The following is an 18939-nucleotide window of genomic DNA, read 5'->3' on the forward strand; positions in this document are numbered from 1 at the left end:
TTTTTTTTTTTTTGTTACAACCAGAGAGCAAACACCCCCCCCCTCCTTTTTAGTTTAGTTCTTTCTGACCGTGAAGGTCATGTTGTGAAAACCTAATATGTTCCGAGAATGTCAAGTTGTTCCTGTTGGCATTCAACAACTCAGTGTGTCAATCCATCCACAGTTTATTGCTTTTTTTTTTTTTTTTTTTTTGCCTGATAAGCAGAGGAGCGGATAAGTTCAAGAGTTGAATTTAAGTGATATGTCTGCAGTTTTGTTCTGTAAAACCATGTTATTATTACTTTTTTATTGAGTTTTTGTTTGACCCACTCAAAGTTTTTTGTTCCTCTTGCAAGTTTAGTACATAAACAGACAGAAATAACCCCGTCTTTGTAGATTTCTTTCAAACCTTATGCTGCAGGACTTGAGTTGTGTGAAGTGCAGAATGTTTGATGGTCCAGAAATGTATTCTAGTATCTTCATTTTCCTAGAATTTTGAACTGGTAATAAAATCAGAGCGCCTCCATCTTCGGTCGCCTGAAGCGATGGCAAAAAGAAGGCGGCTTAGCCTTTTCACTGCTCAACATAATCTTTACCATTCTTACAATTAAGTCTTTCATTTGCCTTCCATACAGTGCATTTTCGAAACATCAAATACTATTTATTTATACTAAATATTCTGGTTTATTCCAATTAATTTGTGGCCAAATCTCCATCCCTAACTCGCCACAGAGCTGGGAAACGTCTTCCTCTGGTAAGAAATGCTTTAGTCAAGTGGACAAAAAATGGATTTAGTCGATGCTAATTAATAAATTGTTATAGCCACATTAGAGTTGATGACTTGTGCGCAGATCAGATTAGTGGCATTCCCACTGGAAAATATCCGTTTGCAAAGAAAACAAAGATCTTCTGTTTGTCAAGCCAGTATTGAATAAAGTTACTCCTACAGTTCTGCCACCAGAGATCTTCTTTCCCTCTTTCTATAAAGATGCATTTTCTTGTCACTATTGTCTTTTTTTTCTATCTTAATGATTCCTACAACAAAATTAAGCCCTTGAAGGCAGGTAGACCCCACTATTATCTTTTTTGCTGTTGATTCTGAGCTCGTCCCATCTTCTACCTCTTCTTCCCTCGTGTCAAAGTTATCCTTTCATGTTTTGTCCACCCATCTGCATCACGGGCCGCGTTCAGAAGCCGGTGCCATTAAATTGGCTGCCTTGAGCTTGTTGTGTTTATCGGTGTATAAAACAGTATCAGCTTCTTCAACTATTCCTTTCTAGCATACATCTTATTCAAAATGGAACATGCTGTAGTGATTAATATGGCAGAAATGGTCTTATCAGAAAAGATGTCTCATAAATTGAGTGTATTATTTTTCCAAAATCATTGAGGACCCACTCCAATGAAAATTTGTGTTCATGTGGCATATTTCTGCTGATGGAGGACATGTGTAAAGAAAATTAAGATGGAAAATGACGTTTCTGAGTAATTCTTTCTTCAAATCGTGGTCAATTAGGAGCAGATCAAAATGCTTCTTTTGAAAAAGCTTAGATGCTTACAAAAACTGCAAATTTATGATTTATTATGCTATTAAAAATCAAAAAAAATGCTTCATGTGGGACTTTAAAGTGTGTTCTCTAAAGGCAAAATTTACTAGTTTAGTCATCTGCTCAGTAAATGAGACTCGTAAAGAATGCTGCTATTACAGGAAGTTCTGCATTACTAATCTCATTTATACTCATAGGTTTATTTATTTCTACATTGTGTTCAATGTTTTATCTTCTTTGTTTTTCTGTAAGTGTTGTGGGAGGCACAGTAGCCTTCAATTGAAATAATCCCAAAGTGATGTCATATGATTTGGATTTCTCGTACTAAATGCATTTCCTCCTTTTTTTGGACTGCTGGCTTATCTAGCAGTGTTTTTTTTTTCTTTTTTTCTTGTTTTGTTTTTAGCCACATATTTCTGATTTAAAATCGAGCTTCATCTGGGAATCTTCAGTCTTTTTTTCTCCCTTCTGTCGAAAAAGTTTCAAGTATTGTAAAAGCTTCAAAGAAAAGCAGAGTTTTTCTTCAGGAGCTCAAACTGCACTTCCTTTGGTTTTCCCACAGCACCTTTCCCTGTAACTCTCCCTTGCTGGCCCGTGCCGGGGCCCCTCGTATGTAAGTTTGATAAAGGCTAAAGCAGTCTCCCAGTTTATAAGAAGAGGGAAACTACACAGGAAAGGGAATTTGGAGGTACAGTAGGGTGTCGAGAAGTTAGAAAAGAGGGTTAAGAGAAGGGGGAAAAAAAATGACAATTGTCGTGAAGTATGAGGTTATAAAGGCCTGTTGAAACTAAGGAGCAGCCTGTGAAAAGGTTGTAAAATTTTATTGGCTTTAATAGGTTTTTGTGGAGTTTCACAGCAGGTGAAACTCACTTTTAGTAACAAAATTGCTCTGAGGAGCGGACTGTCAAAAAGATGAAACAGCCGTCACTCGGACACAGATTCATCCAGTCAGCAAGTAGCATCGGCCTTCGTTCTGTCTGGGGCCCTTTTATTCAAGTGGATCTACTTTCCTATCGTGCCTTTATAATTTATTATATAGTGTGAGGAAACTTCAAGATTTGCATTAAAATATGTTTAAAAAGTGAAGAATGAAATAAACTTTATTGATCCCCAGCAGGGAAATTCAACCGATAAAAGCTAAGTTATTAAAAGAAAAGGAGAGCATTAAACCTAATTTTAAATAAAACGTTATTAGAAAATAAAGTTGCAGAGCTTTTCCCGCATGGATATAATGCAATCAGGATCTTACTGACATTCACGCACCCATTAGAAAGCTGCAGGCTTGACTAATCTTGATGCCCTCAGACAGATTTTAAGGGTTGCCACATAATGTAATTGCTATAATGGTGTTACATTTACAGCTAAAATCTTGAGCTTTAAATGAGATATAAGCTTTTATCGGCCCACAGACGAATTAATCACCTACCATGTCTAAGCGAGGGCTGTTGTGAAAAGGAGAGAAAACTTTATTTAAAAAAAAAAAAGAAACTGCAAATTTGCTTTTGTGCACTCTGCAACTAATATTGAACTTTTTTAAAATACCAAAGGAAGCTTGCAGATTATAAATGAATTATAGATTATGCTGCATGGGCATGCTGCAGCAAAGTACGCATAGAAATGTCCTTCCTAAAGTAATTTGAATGTGGTAAATGTAACACACAAAGAACTCTTGTGCTTGCGGGGAATGGACAAAGCTTTTCTTAAGCCCTCTGAGGCCTAATGGGGCCTTCTGCACGAGAACCATAGTGATATGATGGATCGAGAGGATGAAAGAGGGTGCTAGTCGAACCAAATCCAGGGATTTTCCCTGACAGCGCGCTCTTTGTGTGCCTGCTGCAACTCCCCTCCTCCCACCTCACTCCTTTCCTGACCCCAGCGTCTTGCCCACCTGCATTTTAAACCACCGCTGAACCTTTTACGTTGGGTCCAAAAATGGCCCTTCAAAACTTGGACGGACAACAAAGACGAATGGAATGGAAGTTTAGGTGAACCGTTGGTGTTCTGTGTGATGGGAAAAGATGCTTTTCAGAGCAGATTTTTGTTTTTGTTCTTGTTTAGACCCCCTCAGCTAAAGTTGGGTTCCATGTCACTTTACTAATTATATCCTGTCAACAGCCTGTCAAAAAAGCAGGACTTAGTAACTTAATTACATTAAGAAGCCCAGTGGCGCTCGGAGCTGCCCGCATCCTGCAAGCATCAATTTCTACCTGCAGTTGTGCCAAAAGCGAAAGTCCAAGTTTGACGAACGTCAAAGGCTCGTCAGCGTGCACCTCGTTAGCGTAGACATCTTGATAGGTTTGCTGTCACATTTTCAAAAGGCACTTTAGAAGGAAACATTAAAGGAAATTATTTATCTTTATAAGGAAAAAAAAGGCTTGTAGGTTTCTTCTGTTTGCAGCAGTTATACAGCAAAGTTCTTACAAATTCTTTGTTTTCTCCTAGAAATACCAGGAGACTAAAAACATGCTCAAAAGCATTGATATGATGAGTCTTAAAGAGCAAATCTAATAATAGTTGTTGTTGCAGCTGAAAAGGCCAATTAGAAAGCAGCTCCTAAAAGTCAGCCATGTTTTAAAAAGCATCTTGACTGTGAAAAAAAGCTCTTTGTTTGAGCTGAGAGAGCAGGCATGAATGCATTGGGCATACGGCTCGCACTAAACTCCAGATAAACGTGTTGTTTACCCCCCCTCCCCCTCCACTGGGCTACCCCCCTGGCTCCCTCAGGAGAATGTTGCGTGGTGGGAAATACGGGGGAAAGTGTTACAAACACGGCAGCGTTGAATGGTGCAGCCATTGCCAGCACCATCTTTTTTTTTTCTTTTCTTAGCAGCCTCTTGTGTCTCTCAGATCCCCACCTTCCAGATCAAACACGATGACTGATGTGAAGCGTGGTGGATTGACATGCGGACACACACTCGAGGCTACCACGAGCAGCAGCTGTGCAGCAGCCCCTTTCCGCGTGTGGTGTTTGCCGTGTTGTGTAATGTCAGAACAATCAGTGTATGTCTTGTTTGTCTTCTGGATCAGATAAGATGGATATCCTGGAGTATGACCCAGATGTTTATCTCGGTGTCATGCCTGAGTTATGGATCTGGGCGCATGTTGGAATGGGCTGTGCTAAGTGGCTCCCCGGCCCTGTTAAAATGCTGCGGGGAGAGGAGGCTACAGTCCGTGTGGGTGTGTTGCTGAAGTGATGTTGGGTCATTTAATTGAAGGAAGCAGTGTGCATGTAGCTACACATGTAAATGAAGAGTTTTATTTAACTTAACTGGCGTGACCATATTGGCGTCTGGCAGTTTGCTGCCTCCATTTCTGGACAACAATCCGTTGTTTTAAATGGGTTTGAGCATTTTTCTGTCAACTTAAACTTTTGACTGAGCTGGAAATTTATGCTTTCGTGGGCTTATAAAGCCCTTTTCTACAATACAATTAAACTTCTTTGTGTATTACATTCATGAGCTCTTTTTTTCTAGGGATTAATCTTTTTTTTTTTTTTTTTTTAGAAGAGGGGTGGAGGGTGACGTGAGGAAGAAAAAGACCAATTCCCGCCTCTATTAAAGCTCAGGCCAACCCAAGCAGAAACGCATATCTCCTTCACTGAAATTACTTCCTGCACCCCCCCACACACACACAGTTTAAACATTTTGCATTGTTTTTTTCCTTCCCAAACCTTTTATTTTATTTATTTTTAATTTCTTTTCATGTCTGCATCCCTTTGCTCTCATCTCTTTTGTTTTTGTTCTGGCAGAATAATGGCCACCCAGTCCCACGTGCAAGGCCCTATATGCTCTCTGTTTTTCCTTTGTTTTTCTAGGTGCTTTGACAAACCTGTTGATTTCCGGTCTCTTTTTACGGGATAGGCTTATCCATCTTTGGAACAAAACAGCTGGGGTTCAGTTCAGTTATCAAATTATTAAACCTTCTTTCTATTTCAATCATTAGTTTTAGATTGCAGCAACTTTTACCCTTTTTATTTGCTGCGTTGGTTTTATTTTCCTCATAACTTGTGATCAAACAAGAAGAGGAGAATAAACTGTATTTGCTTCATTTATTGGTAAAAGCTTTGATTTGTTTTACTCAAAATCCCTTGAGCAAAGCCCTCACTTTAGACATCGTATGAGATGTTCAGCATTATTTATAAAACCGTAAGGATTTGGCTAAATTATACTGATTTTTGGGCTATTTTTTGGTAGTGATCACATTATCCAGAAATCAGATTTGACTTTTCATGTTATTTCTGGTTTTGACGTAACTTCATGCCAAAAAAATCTTTCTAATAAAAGTAAAACATTTAAAAGGAATTTTTTCTTTTATAATAACCAAAATGTACTTTAAATTATTTGTAATTTCACATTTCTAAATCTTTAACCATGCTCTTTTCTGAACAAACTAAGACTGTTACTGTATCAAGTCCCATGTGCTTCAGCTGTACTTATGCTCAAAAACTGGAAGAACACTTTGCAAGAGCTGTTCTGTTTCCCACATTGGTGATATTCGTAGGTTTTAAGATGCTGTCAGCATTTCAAACATGTTAATATTTACTAAAACTTGTTTTTTCCTTAATCCTGAGTTCCTCATTTATTAGAAAGTTTTAAAAAAAAAAACAAGCATATAGCTACTTTCTAAAAAAAAAAAAAAAAAAAAAAAGCATAAATAGGAGAATATTGTGGAGAACATTAGAGTTGTTGTTTTCTGTAGATGTAATGAGTCTAAATGTGTTAATAAAGTATTAAATCAAGGCTGTAAATTGATTAATCAGTTAATGCTGGATTAAAGTGATTGCTTCCTGTGATTTTTAGCTTTGGGCGTTGGACAGATTTTATCATTTCTTCAGATTAACATACTCTTAAAACAACTATACTATCAAATCGGATTTGAAATGGTTGTAAATGTTTATGTAGACTGTTTTCGACTGACGTTTTTGTAAATTTCAAACCGATTAAAACTGAACGGATTTGATCATATTGGTGTTTATTTATTTTCTGCTGACCTTTGTGTCCAAACATTTTGCTGTCTCGTTAGGCATCGAATGTCCGCGTAGTGCCCGTAATATGCCCGGGGGGATGCAGGTGGCCGAACCCTTCAGCGACCAAGCCATGCTGTTTACCAAAGAGCTGGTGCTGCAAAGAGAGGTAAGCGGAGATGCAGAACTCTCTGGCCGTCACTTTTTTTTTTTCTTTTGACTCTGCTTTTCAGATCTTTGTGTTCCACAACACTCCAACCGTTTGGTTGGAATGGATGCAGGCAATTACGGGAACTTTGTTCAAAAATGCGTTTTCAGCGAGCGTTCTGTTTTACCCGCTTTTACCCCAGCAACATATTAACATAAATCATACTTACCTTTCAAAATATAATGCCTAGAGGTTTGACTCATTTGTTAGAGGGGAAGTTTTGTATGTTGAACAGATTATTCCTCCTTAAATGTTATTATTATTATTATTTATTTTTTTGGTGCAGTGAGTGTTTTTACTGTCAGGCTACTTTACGCAAAGATGAAACAACTGACTTTAATACGCTTATTAAATTGTTTCTCTCCCTGGAGAATTTTATTACAGCACTAAAAGCACTGTACACGCCCCACCCCCCACCCTTCAGTGATGTCAAATCTCATCAAAAATTCAGACAGAGGTTTATACAATCAAGTAAACTACTCTCCAGAACGCACACATGCACACACGCACACAGACAAACGCTCCTCATCCTCCCCAGCTAATTCCCATTTTACAGAAAGCTCACCTGATAGCGGATCAGTGCTCTTGGGCTTTAGGAAACTCCATTTACTGTGTCTGTTCATTCACATGCTAATAGGTTTTTATGGGAAGCAGTGAACGGACCAAAGCCATGATGGAATTTGCTACAATCCTTCCACCACTTATCCAGGCCACACTCTCTTTCTACGGCGTCTTTTTTTCCGTTCCTTTCTGCACCGCTATCTCTGCTTTAAAGGTTTTTTTTCTTTTTTTTCTTTGCGCAGGGTGGCTGACTCCACTGTCCTCTGGTGTTTAGTTGTCATGGAAATGCAGCCTTTGGCAGTGATGCAGGTGGATTAATGTTAAGACTGTGTGTGTGTGTGTGTGGCAATCCAGCAACATATTTGGAAAGCCTTGAGTATGAAATAATTGATGCAGGCAGCATGGCTCTTTGATTGACAAGGATGCCCTATGAATCAGTGCAGAGGTTGTGGAGGAGGGACTTGATTTTTGATTTTGCTGATGCGTCTGCAGTCTTTAACGATTGACGTAAAAACTTTATTGGACTTTGCTCAATCTTTGCAGGGCTTTTTACATGAGCTTAATGTTACAGCCTACAAAAAACATGATGCTACCTAATGTGTAGATGTATTCAAATTTTTTAGTGGGCATTGATTGTAAAATATGACATGAAACTTTCTTTCAACTGGATTTTAATACCTTTTCTTAAAGACCCCCTTGCAGCACCTTTTGATCTTTTTATAAAAGTCTTCCTGGTGGTCTATTAATTATGATTCTGTCGTTTTTTTTAGACAAAATAATAAAAAAAAGTTTCTAAGGCATAGTTTTTGCAGAGGACCAAGAGTTTATTTGAAATCCACTTTTGAGTTGTGGGCGGGACCATTGGTGTGGAGTAACTCCGCCCATCTTCCCCTCTCCATTACTGAGACCCGCAAAGCTTCCTAAACCAACCGTTTATTGATAAAAAAAATATTGGATTGCATCATTTTCTTATGAAACCCATTACAAACACCTACCTGTTACCATACCTACCATATTCCAGTTCTTCTTAACTTCCTCCTCCTGCACTGTGTCACAAAAAATGACGGTGCCGTTCAAACTCTTCACAATTCGCTGAGGGAAATCTCAACCTTCAAGGCCTCATCTGGTCTCTTTGCACATTTTCTCTCTGCAATATGTCTCAGGTTATATTGCTATATTTAAAAAAATAATTAAAAGTATTTGCCCTGAATTGATTGACTTGTGACAAACACACGGGATAGAATCTTCAAAGCATGTTGCACATTTTATTTTTGGGATTAATCCTCTAGAGATTACCTGAAGGAAAATGCTTTTTACCTTTTTTTACAAGTAGAAAATTCCTGCTGCGTTTCCTGTAAACGGAGCTCCAGCAGCAGAGTGGAAGACGAAGGGAAGCGGCTTGTCCATGCCGCCGATCAATCCCTTTCCTCATTCATTTCCACAGCGAGCAAACCCAAAACACACTATCAAGGTCTGTCGCACTCCAACATGAATATGGATATGCGACTTCATTAGCATGTGATTCTGCTGTTGATTCACTTCTGAATAACACCTGATTGCTGCAGCGATTAAAGACGTTCTTAAGATGGTCTTTGGTGAATAACATTTGATTTGGGTTTTGCTGACATATTTTCATTCATGAAATGTTTTTCCTGCCTTTGCACCTCAACACCGTTTGGAAATCCTCCAGTCCCTTTATGAGTTGATGACATGTTGACTTGGTGATCTGTGTACTCTGTCCCCCGCCGCCTGCAGTAATGAGGTATTTCACTTCTGTGTAATTAGCTGATGCTTTTTATTCCCCTTCGTTTCTATGAAATTAAGTTTGGTTTCATTTTGAGCACTCTTGTATCCTTTAGCGCTTTCTTCCTCATCGCTTTTTCTTTTTATTTATCTTTGATTCATTTGGAATCTGTCTGAATACAGTTTTATTTTCTTTTTCATGACATTTATAAAAATCTAACGTCCGGCGAAGAGTTTGCTGCTTTGAAACACACATTTTGCTTCAAATTCTTCACTTCATAACACCTCACCTCTTCTTCATCCTCCTGCTTTTTGTTCCCCGTTATTAATCTCTAGCAGATTTTTGTTCCTGCTATGTGCGTGGAACCAAACCAGCAACACAGAATGCAGAACACAGAACAGCCACTCCCAAGATGCTTTCCCTTTCCTTAGTTTTTCTCACCTTCTATTGACAAAAACCTCCAGTAGCCATCTCAGTGACTGAGCCTTTGCTGCAGAAGATCAGGGACAAATCCAGACGAGCTTTTTAACCAGAAGGGAGGCAAACAGGAATTTTGCCGCGCTGAAGTCTTTATCTATGTTTAGTCGGTAAACTTTGTGAAAGACACAAGTTTGTGGAATAATTTGCTCCACTCTCTCTGCCTCACTCAAATGTCACACTCTCGATAATCCCTGCTGAGGTGACATTGGTGCTAAAATAAACGACATTATGCTTTAAAGTTAGAAGGTATTTTTCAGCCTTTGGCAACTGATTCTTCAAGTGGAGCTCTAGCACTTGAAATGTTGATGCAGAAGAACATTTTATTAGTACATTTAAATGTGTATGTTTGTCTTATAAATATGAAGTATTGCACTGAAATGTCAGTCCTGCATATTAACGACTTTGGATCAGTCACATTCTGCATTCCTGCACATTTTTCCCAATAAAAGCCCAGAACACTTTAGGTTTCTGTCCAGCTCGCTTCAGATGAGATTTTAATTTCAGATGCAGAACGTCATAAACTGGTGCTAAAAGATTGTCACTGCAGCTTGTTACCCTGTGGGACATTTTGTTTATCCAACTTTTTGGCACAGTGCGGTCTCATAAGTAAACATTTTTAATGGACTTCAGGCAAATTCAGAAAGAGAGAAAGCGTCAGATTGCACATCTGTCAGAGATTATGGGAGTTCCCTGAGGGATGATCGGCTTTCCAGCTGAATCGCACAGAAACACACAGGTATGTAGAAATGAGCGGTGCCCCAGACTGTTTTAAGGCTTTATAATGAAGCGTAGAAAAAGTTCATGTACTTAATTAATTAAAAATAATTGTAAATCAATTATTAAAGGCCCCACCTGTCCTTTAACCTCGTCTCAAATCGCCAGCTGAATTCAATTATGAGCTAGACTTTTTCTTATTTTATCTTGCGCTTTGATAGAAGCCAGATGATCCTAATTCCCACTAAATAGTGATAAAAAAATGTAATTTTTTGTGAACTGGCTGTCTCCTGTACCATGCGATTCTGCATGAGATTTGAAATGCCTCGCGAGCTGCAAACTATGCATCAGGCTGGCATGTGAAGGAGCTGGCATGGGCTGCGTTGGGGCCTGCAGGAGGCTGTGTTGTGCAGCGATGATGAGTCACTGTGCCAGCGTGGCATCACAGATGTCTCGCTAATGCCTGCCTCTAGATCTCGGCCTCAATAACTCCTCTTGGTGAGCATTTTAATTAAACGCTTATAAACCCCATACCTTCGTAAATATCAAGAGGATTTGGCTTTCTTTTCGCTCTGAATGTATATAGTACGGTAATCCTTATTAAACCACTACAAGTCTAAAGAAGCAAGCTGGGGATAATTGGGGAGTGTTGTCTTCACTTCTATTTGGCTTTTCCCATAAGTGGTTATTGCAGCTGAACAAATAGATTTAGCTTATTTCGAACACATAATGTGTCATGCATAGATTTGATCTTTTACATTGATTCTTTTTCTCCCACTTATGGTTGAACGTAAACACCTTTAAAGACCCACTCTGCTGAAAAATGGTGTTTTTGATTTCTTCTGATGATGGATATATTTAGAGAAAATTGAGCTTAAAATTGCATTTGAGTATTTTTTTGATTCAAGTTATTTGGAAGGTGCTAGACGCTCCCTGCTCTGCTCCATTCTGATGCATCCACTTATTGACAAAAAGATCCATGTACGTCATTATGTTCCTCGTCTGAGCTGGAATGTGGCTCAAAACTGTACGGCTGGATAGCACTAATATCTTTTTTGCACAGGTTGGGGTTATGAGCTAGTGGGAGACTGTAAAAATAGTCATAATCTTTATTGAAAGATCACTGGGAACGCTTTTAAAATAGATCGAGATGATCAGAGTGGGTCTTTAACATGTTTGGCTCTATCATATTTTCTGATGAAGTCAAAAATATTTATTGTGTGATGAAAAGTTATTGACTCCCAAAATCTTTGAAGAAAGTCATGCCATCTTTATTTCTTACCTTTATTTGAAACAATGGCACTGTTTACCCAAGTTTTGTTTACTTTTGACATATTTTCACAGACACATACACTCTGTGAGAGCACATAGAAAGAATGGGTAGACATAATGAATAATTCATTGAGTGGTTTCCTGGTCAGTGAGACAGACTGTGGGGACTGAAATGCCCCTCGGGCCCCCCCCCCCCCTCTCCATCCTGTTGTGTAGTTAAACAAAGCAGCAGTGTAAAAGGCAACTCAGTATCTACATTACTGCTGCTTTATATCAGCGGACACAATCTGTCCCCATCCAGTCCATAACTGTAAGCGTGACATGAGCACCCCGGCCTGGCTGAGCCATACCTATAAAAGGATTATTTACTGCTCTTTACCATCAGATGATGACTTCTTGCCAAAAGAAAGAGATAAAAAGAAGTGTCCTCGTATTGTAGTATCTGACCCAGATGGGGCTTCTGAAGATTGCAGTACAGTAATGACACTTAAACCAATCAGGAGTGGCAGATGAGGGCATAGAGGAGTTGCCAATAGGTATTCAAAAAGGCTCACTGCATAGAGTTTAAATAACCCTCAGAGGGGGTACAAGGAGTTATGTTGAGTGTTGGACACCTGTAACCTTTTTGGTTTTTCTGTTTGTAATACATAATTGCGGTGTTATTGTTCTCATGTAGAAGCTGATTGTGCTGGAGCTGCAGCTAGTTTGCAAACCTAAATATAAATTGAATCTGTAATTTAGATTGAGCTTTAAAAGCCTCATTAGGATCATAAGAGTATTTATTAGATATGTTTAAGCCCTGACCATACATATGTCTATATAATGGCCTGTCTGCTGGAGTTTGGACTAATTGGTGTCACGAGCAGAGCCCACCTTTTGGGGGTTTTCTGCCGCAATTTTGAACCTAAAGCCTCACTCTGCCTCTGTGTGCATCGGTTTCACTGTTGGGCTGCTTTTGCTCCTTGAAAGTAGTGAATTATAGCCTGAAGGTGAACTGAGTGGCCCACATAAACGCATTCACACCACTGCAGTGACTGAGAGATAGATGGGCCTGAAAGGAGATGGAAAGATGAGAGGGTGGGAGGGAGGGAGGGAGGGAGGGGAGAAACCTGCCCGCTGCTTTATCGCTGCAGTTCTTCTTCCCACAGCGACCTTGTGTTGAAAGCACGTGTGACAGAACTGCAACTTCAACGTCCACTCTGATGAGCGCGCTCCGCAAAACATTGCAGCGACATCGACACACACTGTACTTGTAGAGGAGCTGAAGCCTCTTAGCCTTTTCCTCTAAATGAAGGGCACTGCAGCACTCTTCCACATCAATGAGGCCAATGGTTTCACTCTCTTCATGCACATTCTCTGCTGTCTGAAACAACCCTTTGCATTGTCACCTCTTCTATTTTCTTTCCAAACTCCCAATTTCAATCTGATGTTCCAGAGTTTGGCAGTTCAGGATGATTAGTTTGTAGTTTTAGACTAATGTAATATCTTTTTAGTAGCACATACTTTAAAAAAACTTAAGGATGCTGATGTAAAAATGCACAATATAGCATTTTTTTTACAGAATAATTGGCAAAAACTGAATTTTTGGAAACAGAAAAGGCCTGTATTATGTGCCGCTTTCTTTGATGTTTTCCTCCTTAGCCCTATACCTAAAATGGTAGTAATTTTTGATTTTGATTAGTTGTAAAGAAGTAGTTGCTAAAATCATTTCACTTCTCAGTACCTTTTTTGTGTGAATGCCATGTTTAAACTAATGCAGATTCTAAAAGGTGATATGAAGCATGAATTAAAGATTTGCTTTTCTGTAAACAAGTTGAAAAACAAAATTCTTGTGATTTTTATTTTCCACGAGTTGTCTTGTTAAGCTGTCCGCGGTCAGCCGCTTCTTTTTCATGTACTGTTCTGCCTCGTAAAGCGGCCTCATTTCAGCGCTTATTTCTTAATTTGCTGCCATTGTTGTTCACTTCATTAGCATTTTATGCCACTCGTTAAATGTATGCCACTCAAATCCACACTTCATTGTTCTTTTCTCTGTCGTCGTCTCGCTTGCTTCCTGGTTTGCTAAGCATGCAGGTACTTCTGGGTGCTGGACAAGAAAGCCGAGCGGCCGGGTTTGCTGCGCCGCTCTCTGTGCTGCTGCTCACTAAGTGATCGCTCAGTCGCCTAATTGTTGTTTGAAGCAGATCTTGGCCTTTATTGCTTACCTGCGCTCGCTGTGTTCTGGAGGCTGCATCTCTGTGTCCTTCACCATGTTTCATTTGAATCTGATGAGCCGCCCTGAGGAAATGGCTGCGGGCTTCTGTGATTTATTTACGCTCAGATTCCTTTCTGTTGATGACTGTGACATGGCGACATAACATAGTGACAGTTTTGACAGACTCACACACTCATCAGTCTTTACACATACATCAAACACATAAGAAGGAGTGCAGCGGCTGTTCTGTTGTCGGGATCAACTGAATTGTGGCTTCTTTTTTAACCTGCGATGTTTACAGAGGTTATGAAGAGAAACGGTTTCTTCATGCAGGGAGATTGTGTTTATACAAGCAAGGACAAAGCAGACACTGGGCTCTCAGTGCTAATAGTTCCCTTGACAACACAGCAGTTGCCACACATCGACGTTGTCTTGGCTGCAGGGTTAAAATGCATCACGCACACTCTCCCTCTCTAAGTCAGCTGTCATCATAAAAAGAGTCAGTCAATCTCTGGGCCTTTTCCTCCCATGCTTCCTGTCCCTTTTTCTTTTTTATTTTCCTCTTTTCTTTCCTGCAGAGTTTGATTGAAGACCCCGACACACAAACACCCGCCTCTGTTCATCTAGATCGTCTTCACCCGGCCGCTTCCCCACAACCGCTCTGTGTGTGTCTGTGTTTCATGTCAGCCAGCCGTCACTTGTTGGGTTATTGAGCTGTCGATGGCTGGCCCCTGCTGCAAAGCGGTTCCACCTTCCTGATCCTCCCATCTCCAGTTGTCTGGTCATTTTTTTTTTTTTTTTTGAACTCTACCTCTACAGTCGCGCAACTCTGCAGCACTTTTTATTTATTTATTTCTTTTTTTTGCATCTGGTGTAAGAAGGAACATGATCTGGGGAAAAATGAGCACTAAATAAAGGCTTAAAAGAGGGAAGATTTAAGTCTGTAATCCTTCAGCAGCTTAGCCCAGTTCACACCTGCACTCCATCCTACCATCCATCTCCTCCCTCATTCCATCAGTTAATATACCAACATCTCTTCAGCTGTGTCAGCAACCAGCATCTCCTTATTCCCTCTTCCCTTCATCTTTGCTGTACTACCCACAGGATGGTCTGGGGCATAAAGGAATGAACAGGGCTTGCAAAAACAGTTTAAAAAATAGTAAATTATTAAAGAAACAATGTTGGCTTTCATCTTTGGATGAACAGATATATTTTATACTGCAAGCTGGCAACAGGCTAGAAACTTGTATATAAGCATAGTTTTATTTGAGGCCATAATAGAAAGGCAGCGTCTTTAAACTCCTCTGTTGGCTAAAACTCACCCTGTGTGTGTGTAGGGGTGTTTGCAGAGGCAGATCCAAGACACTGCAGTTCTTCAAGTCATCTTCATGCCAACTGTATTTTTATAAGTTTTTTAACCTTTGGTTTAGAATGTTGCTCGGCTAAAGAAAAATAAAAGTCAATCTAAATGCTCTTTTTTTATAAATATATTTTTTGGTTTAGAGCTTAGTTTGTACATCTGCTTTTTGATTTCATCTTTTAGATTAAGTCACAAAAACCAAGAATATTCATGGTTTTAGGGTAAACACCCTGCATCAACTAAGGAGTAGTGATACTAAAGCACTTTCCTTATGATTCGGTTCAAACTTTGATTTTTGGGCCACGGTTTTGTTTCCAAAAGAAAAGCCCCAAAAATTCATAATAATCATTGTTTAAAATATGCCAATAAGTGACCAAGGAGAACAACCTTTTGATTGGCTTATACTAAGCCCAGTGCAATGTAATAAAGCTTTACATAATAAATCTTTCTTAAAGTTGGTTTAAAGTTGTGTTTGACAATTGGAACATAAACTTGGCAGGCATTTATGCAAAGATTTTTTTTTCCCCTATGATTCGTTTCATTGATGTTACACACAGTTCTGTTTTAAACCGAGAACTGTGGCATTCCTGCTAAGCAGTTCTGTTTTTTGTAAACTACAAGTGCACTTTAAAAAAAAAAGATTTTAGAAATGAAATTAGTTTTACAGACTCCTGAAAGTAAAACAGAACCCCCAATAGTCCAACAAATCTCGTCCTAAATGGACAATATCGTTTGTGCAGTCTTCATTGATACAGTTGGGTTGTTATGGGTGCCTCTCAAATATAACAATAAAATTCATCATTTAATTTTGAATTACGAAACATTTAAAAGCAATCAACTAAGCGGCAAACTGGAGTTGGGCACTTTTTTATGGTAGGCAGAAGTGTCTTTGCTTGACTTAACCTTTGCTTCAGTAATATGGTACAACCATAGATGGATGATTACTTCCTATTGTTGCGCTGTACTGTTTGTCTGTCACCTCCTTACAACTCCTTTTATTCACTTCTGGCATTGCTTTGACACTTAAACACACACATGCCTCCACTGAAAGTCTCACGCACAGTGATTAGGTCCTGGAACAATACTAATACACGCATGTACTGCTGGGAGCTAACAGTTTGCACCTCTGCTGCCAACAGTGGGAGGGGGAAGTCATGCCAAAACCATCCTACCTTGAGCTACCTCCCCTATTCTCTCCTCTAAACAAACATTTTTCCTTTTTATTCCTTGAATGCATCCTTTCCAGTTTTCCTCTTTTCAATTACTCTTTTATTTTATTTTTTTTATTAATTGAAAACATGTTGAGTGACTGAACATTGGCTGAAACGGGACAGATTGTTTTCGGTATAACAGAAAAAAAAAATGCATGAAACCCTCAAAATGCACTGATCAGTTTTAGCTACTTAAACAATTCCAGGACATCTGCAATGCACTTGAAATTTCTTATAATTTTCCAAAAAAGGACTGCAAATTAGAGAAATGTTTCCAGTCGTATTTTTTTTTTTTTTTTTTTTTTTTGAATCCATTAAGACTTGGCGTTGCATTCTGTATCTGGTTATTGCCCACTCATCACAACTTTCTTCCTTTGTAAATCATCTCCCCTTCTCCTTTGAGCTGCATAGGAGATGCATCAGCATTTTATTTTAATAACAAAGCCTGGCAAAAATTCAAAGTACTATAAAACCTTGAGTTGTGGTAAGAATGCTTCCTTTCCTACAATCCAGCAAGACTTCAGTGTTTCCGAGTAAACAGAAGTTGACTATCGATTTGTTTGATGTTTAAAGATCACAGCTGACTCAACCACACACGCACACTCAAATTAAAACCCTCAAAGCAGTTTGCTGAAGCAACTGAATAATTTCGCCGCCACATGAAAACTCTGTGCTGTACTCGGCTTTTTAGGGGCTTTCATCTTGACGTTGCTTTCATTTGCCATTCTTAGCTCAGCAGAGCCCATTTTCCCAGTAAGTGTTTGACATTAGCACACAGCTTGTTATCTGGACATCCACACTGATGCAAATTCTCCTTCCACTGCTACAGAGGGGCTCCTCTGATCCATCTGAAGTTTTGCTAAGGTTTCATCTTTTGCGAGCACTAGTTCTTTTTTAGTGACATTGTTCTTTGCCTCTCATTTTGCCCCTTTGTCTCCCTTTTTTTTCTTTTCTTAAAATCCTCTTTTTGCCCACTTGTCTCTTGCTTTGTATTTCCCCCTGCTGTGGAATTGCTGTCTTCTGACTTACTACTTCAGGCTATCGCCATATCGTGGTGCCCTTGTCATCTGCCTGAGTTACTTCTCCTTGCCCTTTTCTATTTTTGTTTTCTTCTGGGTCTCCTCCTCTTTCTCAAGGAGGCCATTTTGTGTTTCAGATTCCTTCATATCCAAAAAGAATCCTTTTTGTCATTGAAGATCAAAAAACCTTCTATCCAACATCCAAATGTTTGATTTTAACTAAACAGAGCATCAGTCTCAAGGCTACAGTTGTCCTCATTTGTTTTTGTTTGCAACTAAACTTCAGAGATTTTCCTTTTTTTTTTTTTATCCATATGGACATTTTCAGTCTCAATGTTTATATTTATGCTGCCTTTAAATCTACCAAAAAACAACAGTTGCGCACTTAAGCACACATTCCCAGTGACTCTGCCTGAGCTCACTTCTTTTCTAAACATATATCTTAACGGCAGCGAAACGAATGATCTCTGGCTTAGAAGTTCCCTCTGAACGCATGGCTTAGTCTTAATTTGTGTTTGTGCACACACAAAAGCCCCCACAGGCCACACTTCATGTGTCTTAGACCCGTGGAGCTGATTTACCACGTGCACACTCACTCCGGACGCTGCTGTTAGGCCAGGATCATAAAAGTGGGGCTCTGTCGTCTGTTGCTGCTAGGAAAACTGTGACGTTTTTCACTCGCCAAAAGGGCAATAAAGTCTGTCTCACACAGACCAACACATTTAAGTGGTTTGCCTCATGGCAAAAACAAAGCAAAAAGGGAAAAATCTACCCACCTGCAATTTTGTGCTCCCTTTTAGAGTCAAAATCTCAGTAAATTTCAGACATCATGCCCCATTTTTTTATTATAACCTACAGGTTTTTATTACTCTGAAATTCAGGGTAGAACTATTTTTAGATGCACGTTTTATTAATTGTACACCAGTTATATATTGTTTAAACTAATTCAAATAGTTTGGATGTATTTTTCATTAATGGAATTTTTAGGTGTAAAAACCAAAACAAGGCTGTTGCATTTGGTGTCCCATCTTCACTGTGCTGTTCTTGGTTCTTTTTGACAATAGGACCAAACGGCTCTTTGGCCTTGACTCTTGTGAGTCATGAAGCAGTCCACTCAAGGGGCTGCAGAAAATAGCTGCCTATTTTCTCTGCTAGCATGATGACTAGTTTGTGCACCCAAGTTAAAACCATCGCACTGCAGGAGACTCGTACATTACTCAAAAAGAAGAAAGCTCATAGCAGGAAATTTCACTACTGATCACAAAGTCACATTGGAAATGATGCACTCACCAGCAACAGCTCTTACTTTTGCTTATCAACACTTCTGACTTTATCAAGGATATCTCTTTTTCTCTCTCTATCCGGTAGAGCTTGGTGATAACTTTATCCTCTTCTTTGAGTCATTGACATTTAAGTATTTTTTTCCCCCAAGTAACACAGGAATAAAGCAAACATCAACCACCTGAAAGGCAGCCATATTCTTTACATTTGGTTGAACTTTGGTGGAAAGAAACTCTTTTTTTTTTTTTTTTTTTTTTTGACAGCAGCGTCTACAGTGACTCTTCTGTTTTCAGGTCCGGGGGCCAAATACAAAAAAAGCACCTGGTGTTTAGTACAGTTACCATTTCAAAATCATGTTTTTTTACACGTGCGTTACTGAAAACTAATTAAATGGCTCATAGCCCTA

The 18939-nt window shown here is 39.2% G+C and overlaps 1 protein-coding gene across 2 annotated transcripts in view; it reads left to right on the plus strand.

Moving 5' to 3' along the window:
* The window catches only part of snd1 (staphylococcal nuclease and tudor domain containing 1), a 154671-nt gene that overhangs the window by 44663 nt on the left and 91069 nt on the right, over positions 1–18939 (plus strand). The window contains exons 16-17 of one of the 2 annotated variants that reach the window (XM_078941681.1): positions 6549–6658; positions 14241–14594. In XM_078941681.1, coding sequence (XP_078797807.1) covers positions 6549–6658; positions 14241–14375 — 245 coding nt within the window. In that variant the 3' untranslated portion in view covers positions 14376–14594. Of the gene's footprint in view, positions 1–6548; positions 6659–14240; positions 14595–18939 lie in introns of those variants that run through there. The other variant, XM_023952284.2, reaches the window with a different exon arrangement.

This window comes from Oryzias latipes, chromosome 23 (assembly GCF_053564925.1).
Source record: "Oryzias latipes strain Hd-rR chromosome 23, Olatipes_Hd-rR_3.1".
In the NCBI taxonomy this organism is placed as follows: Eukaryota; Metazoa; Chordata; class Actinopteri; order Beloniformes; family Adrianichthyidae; genus Oryzias; species Oryzias latipes.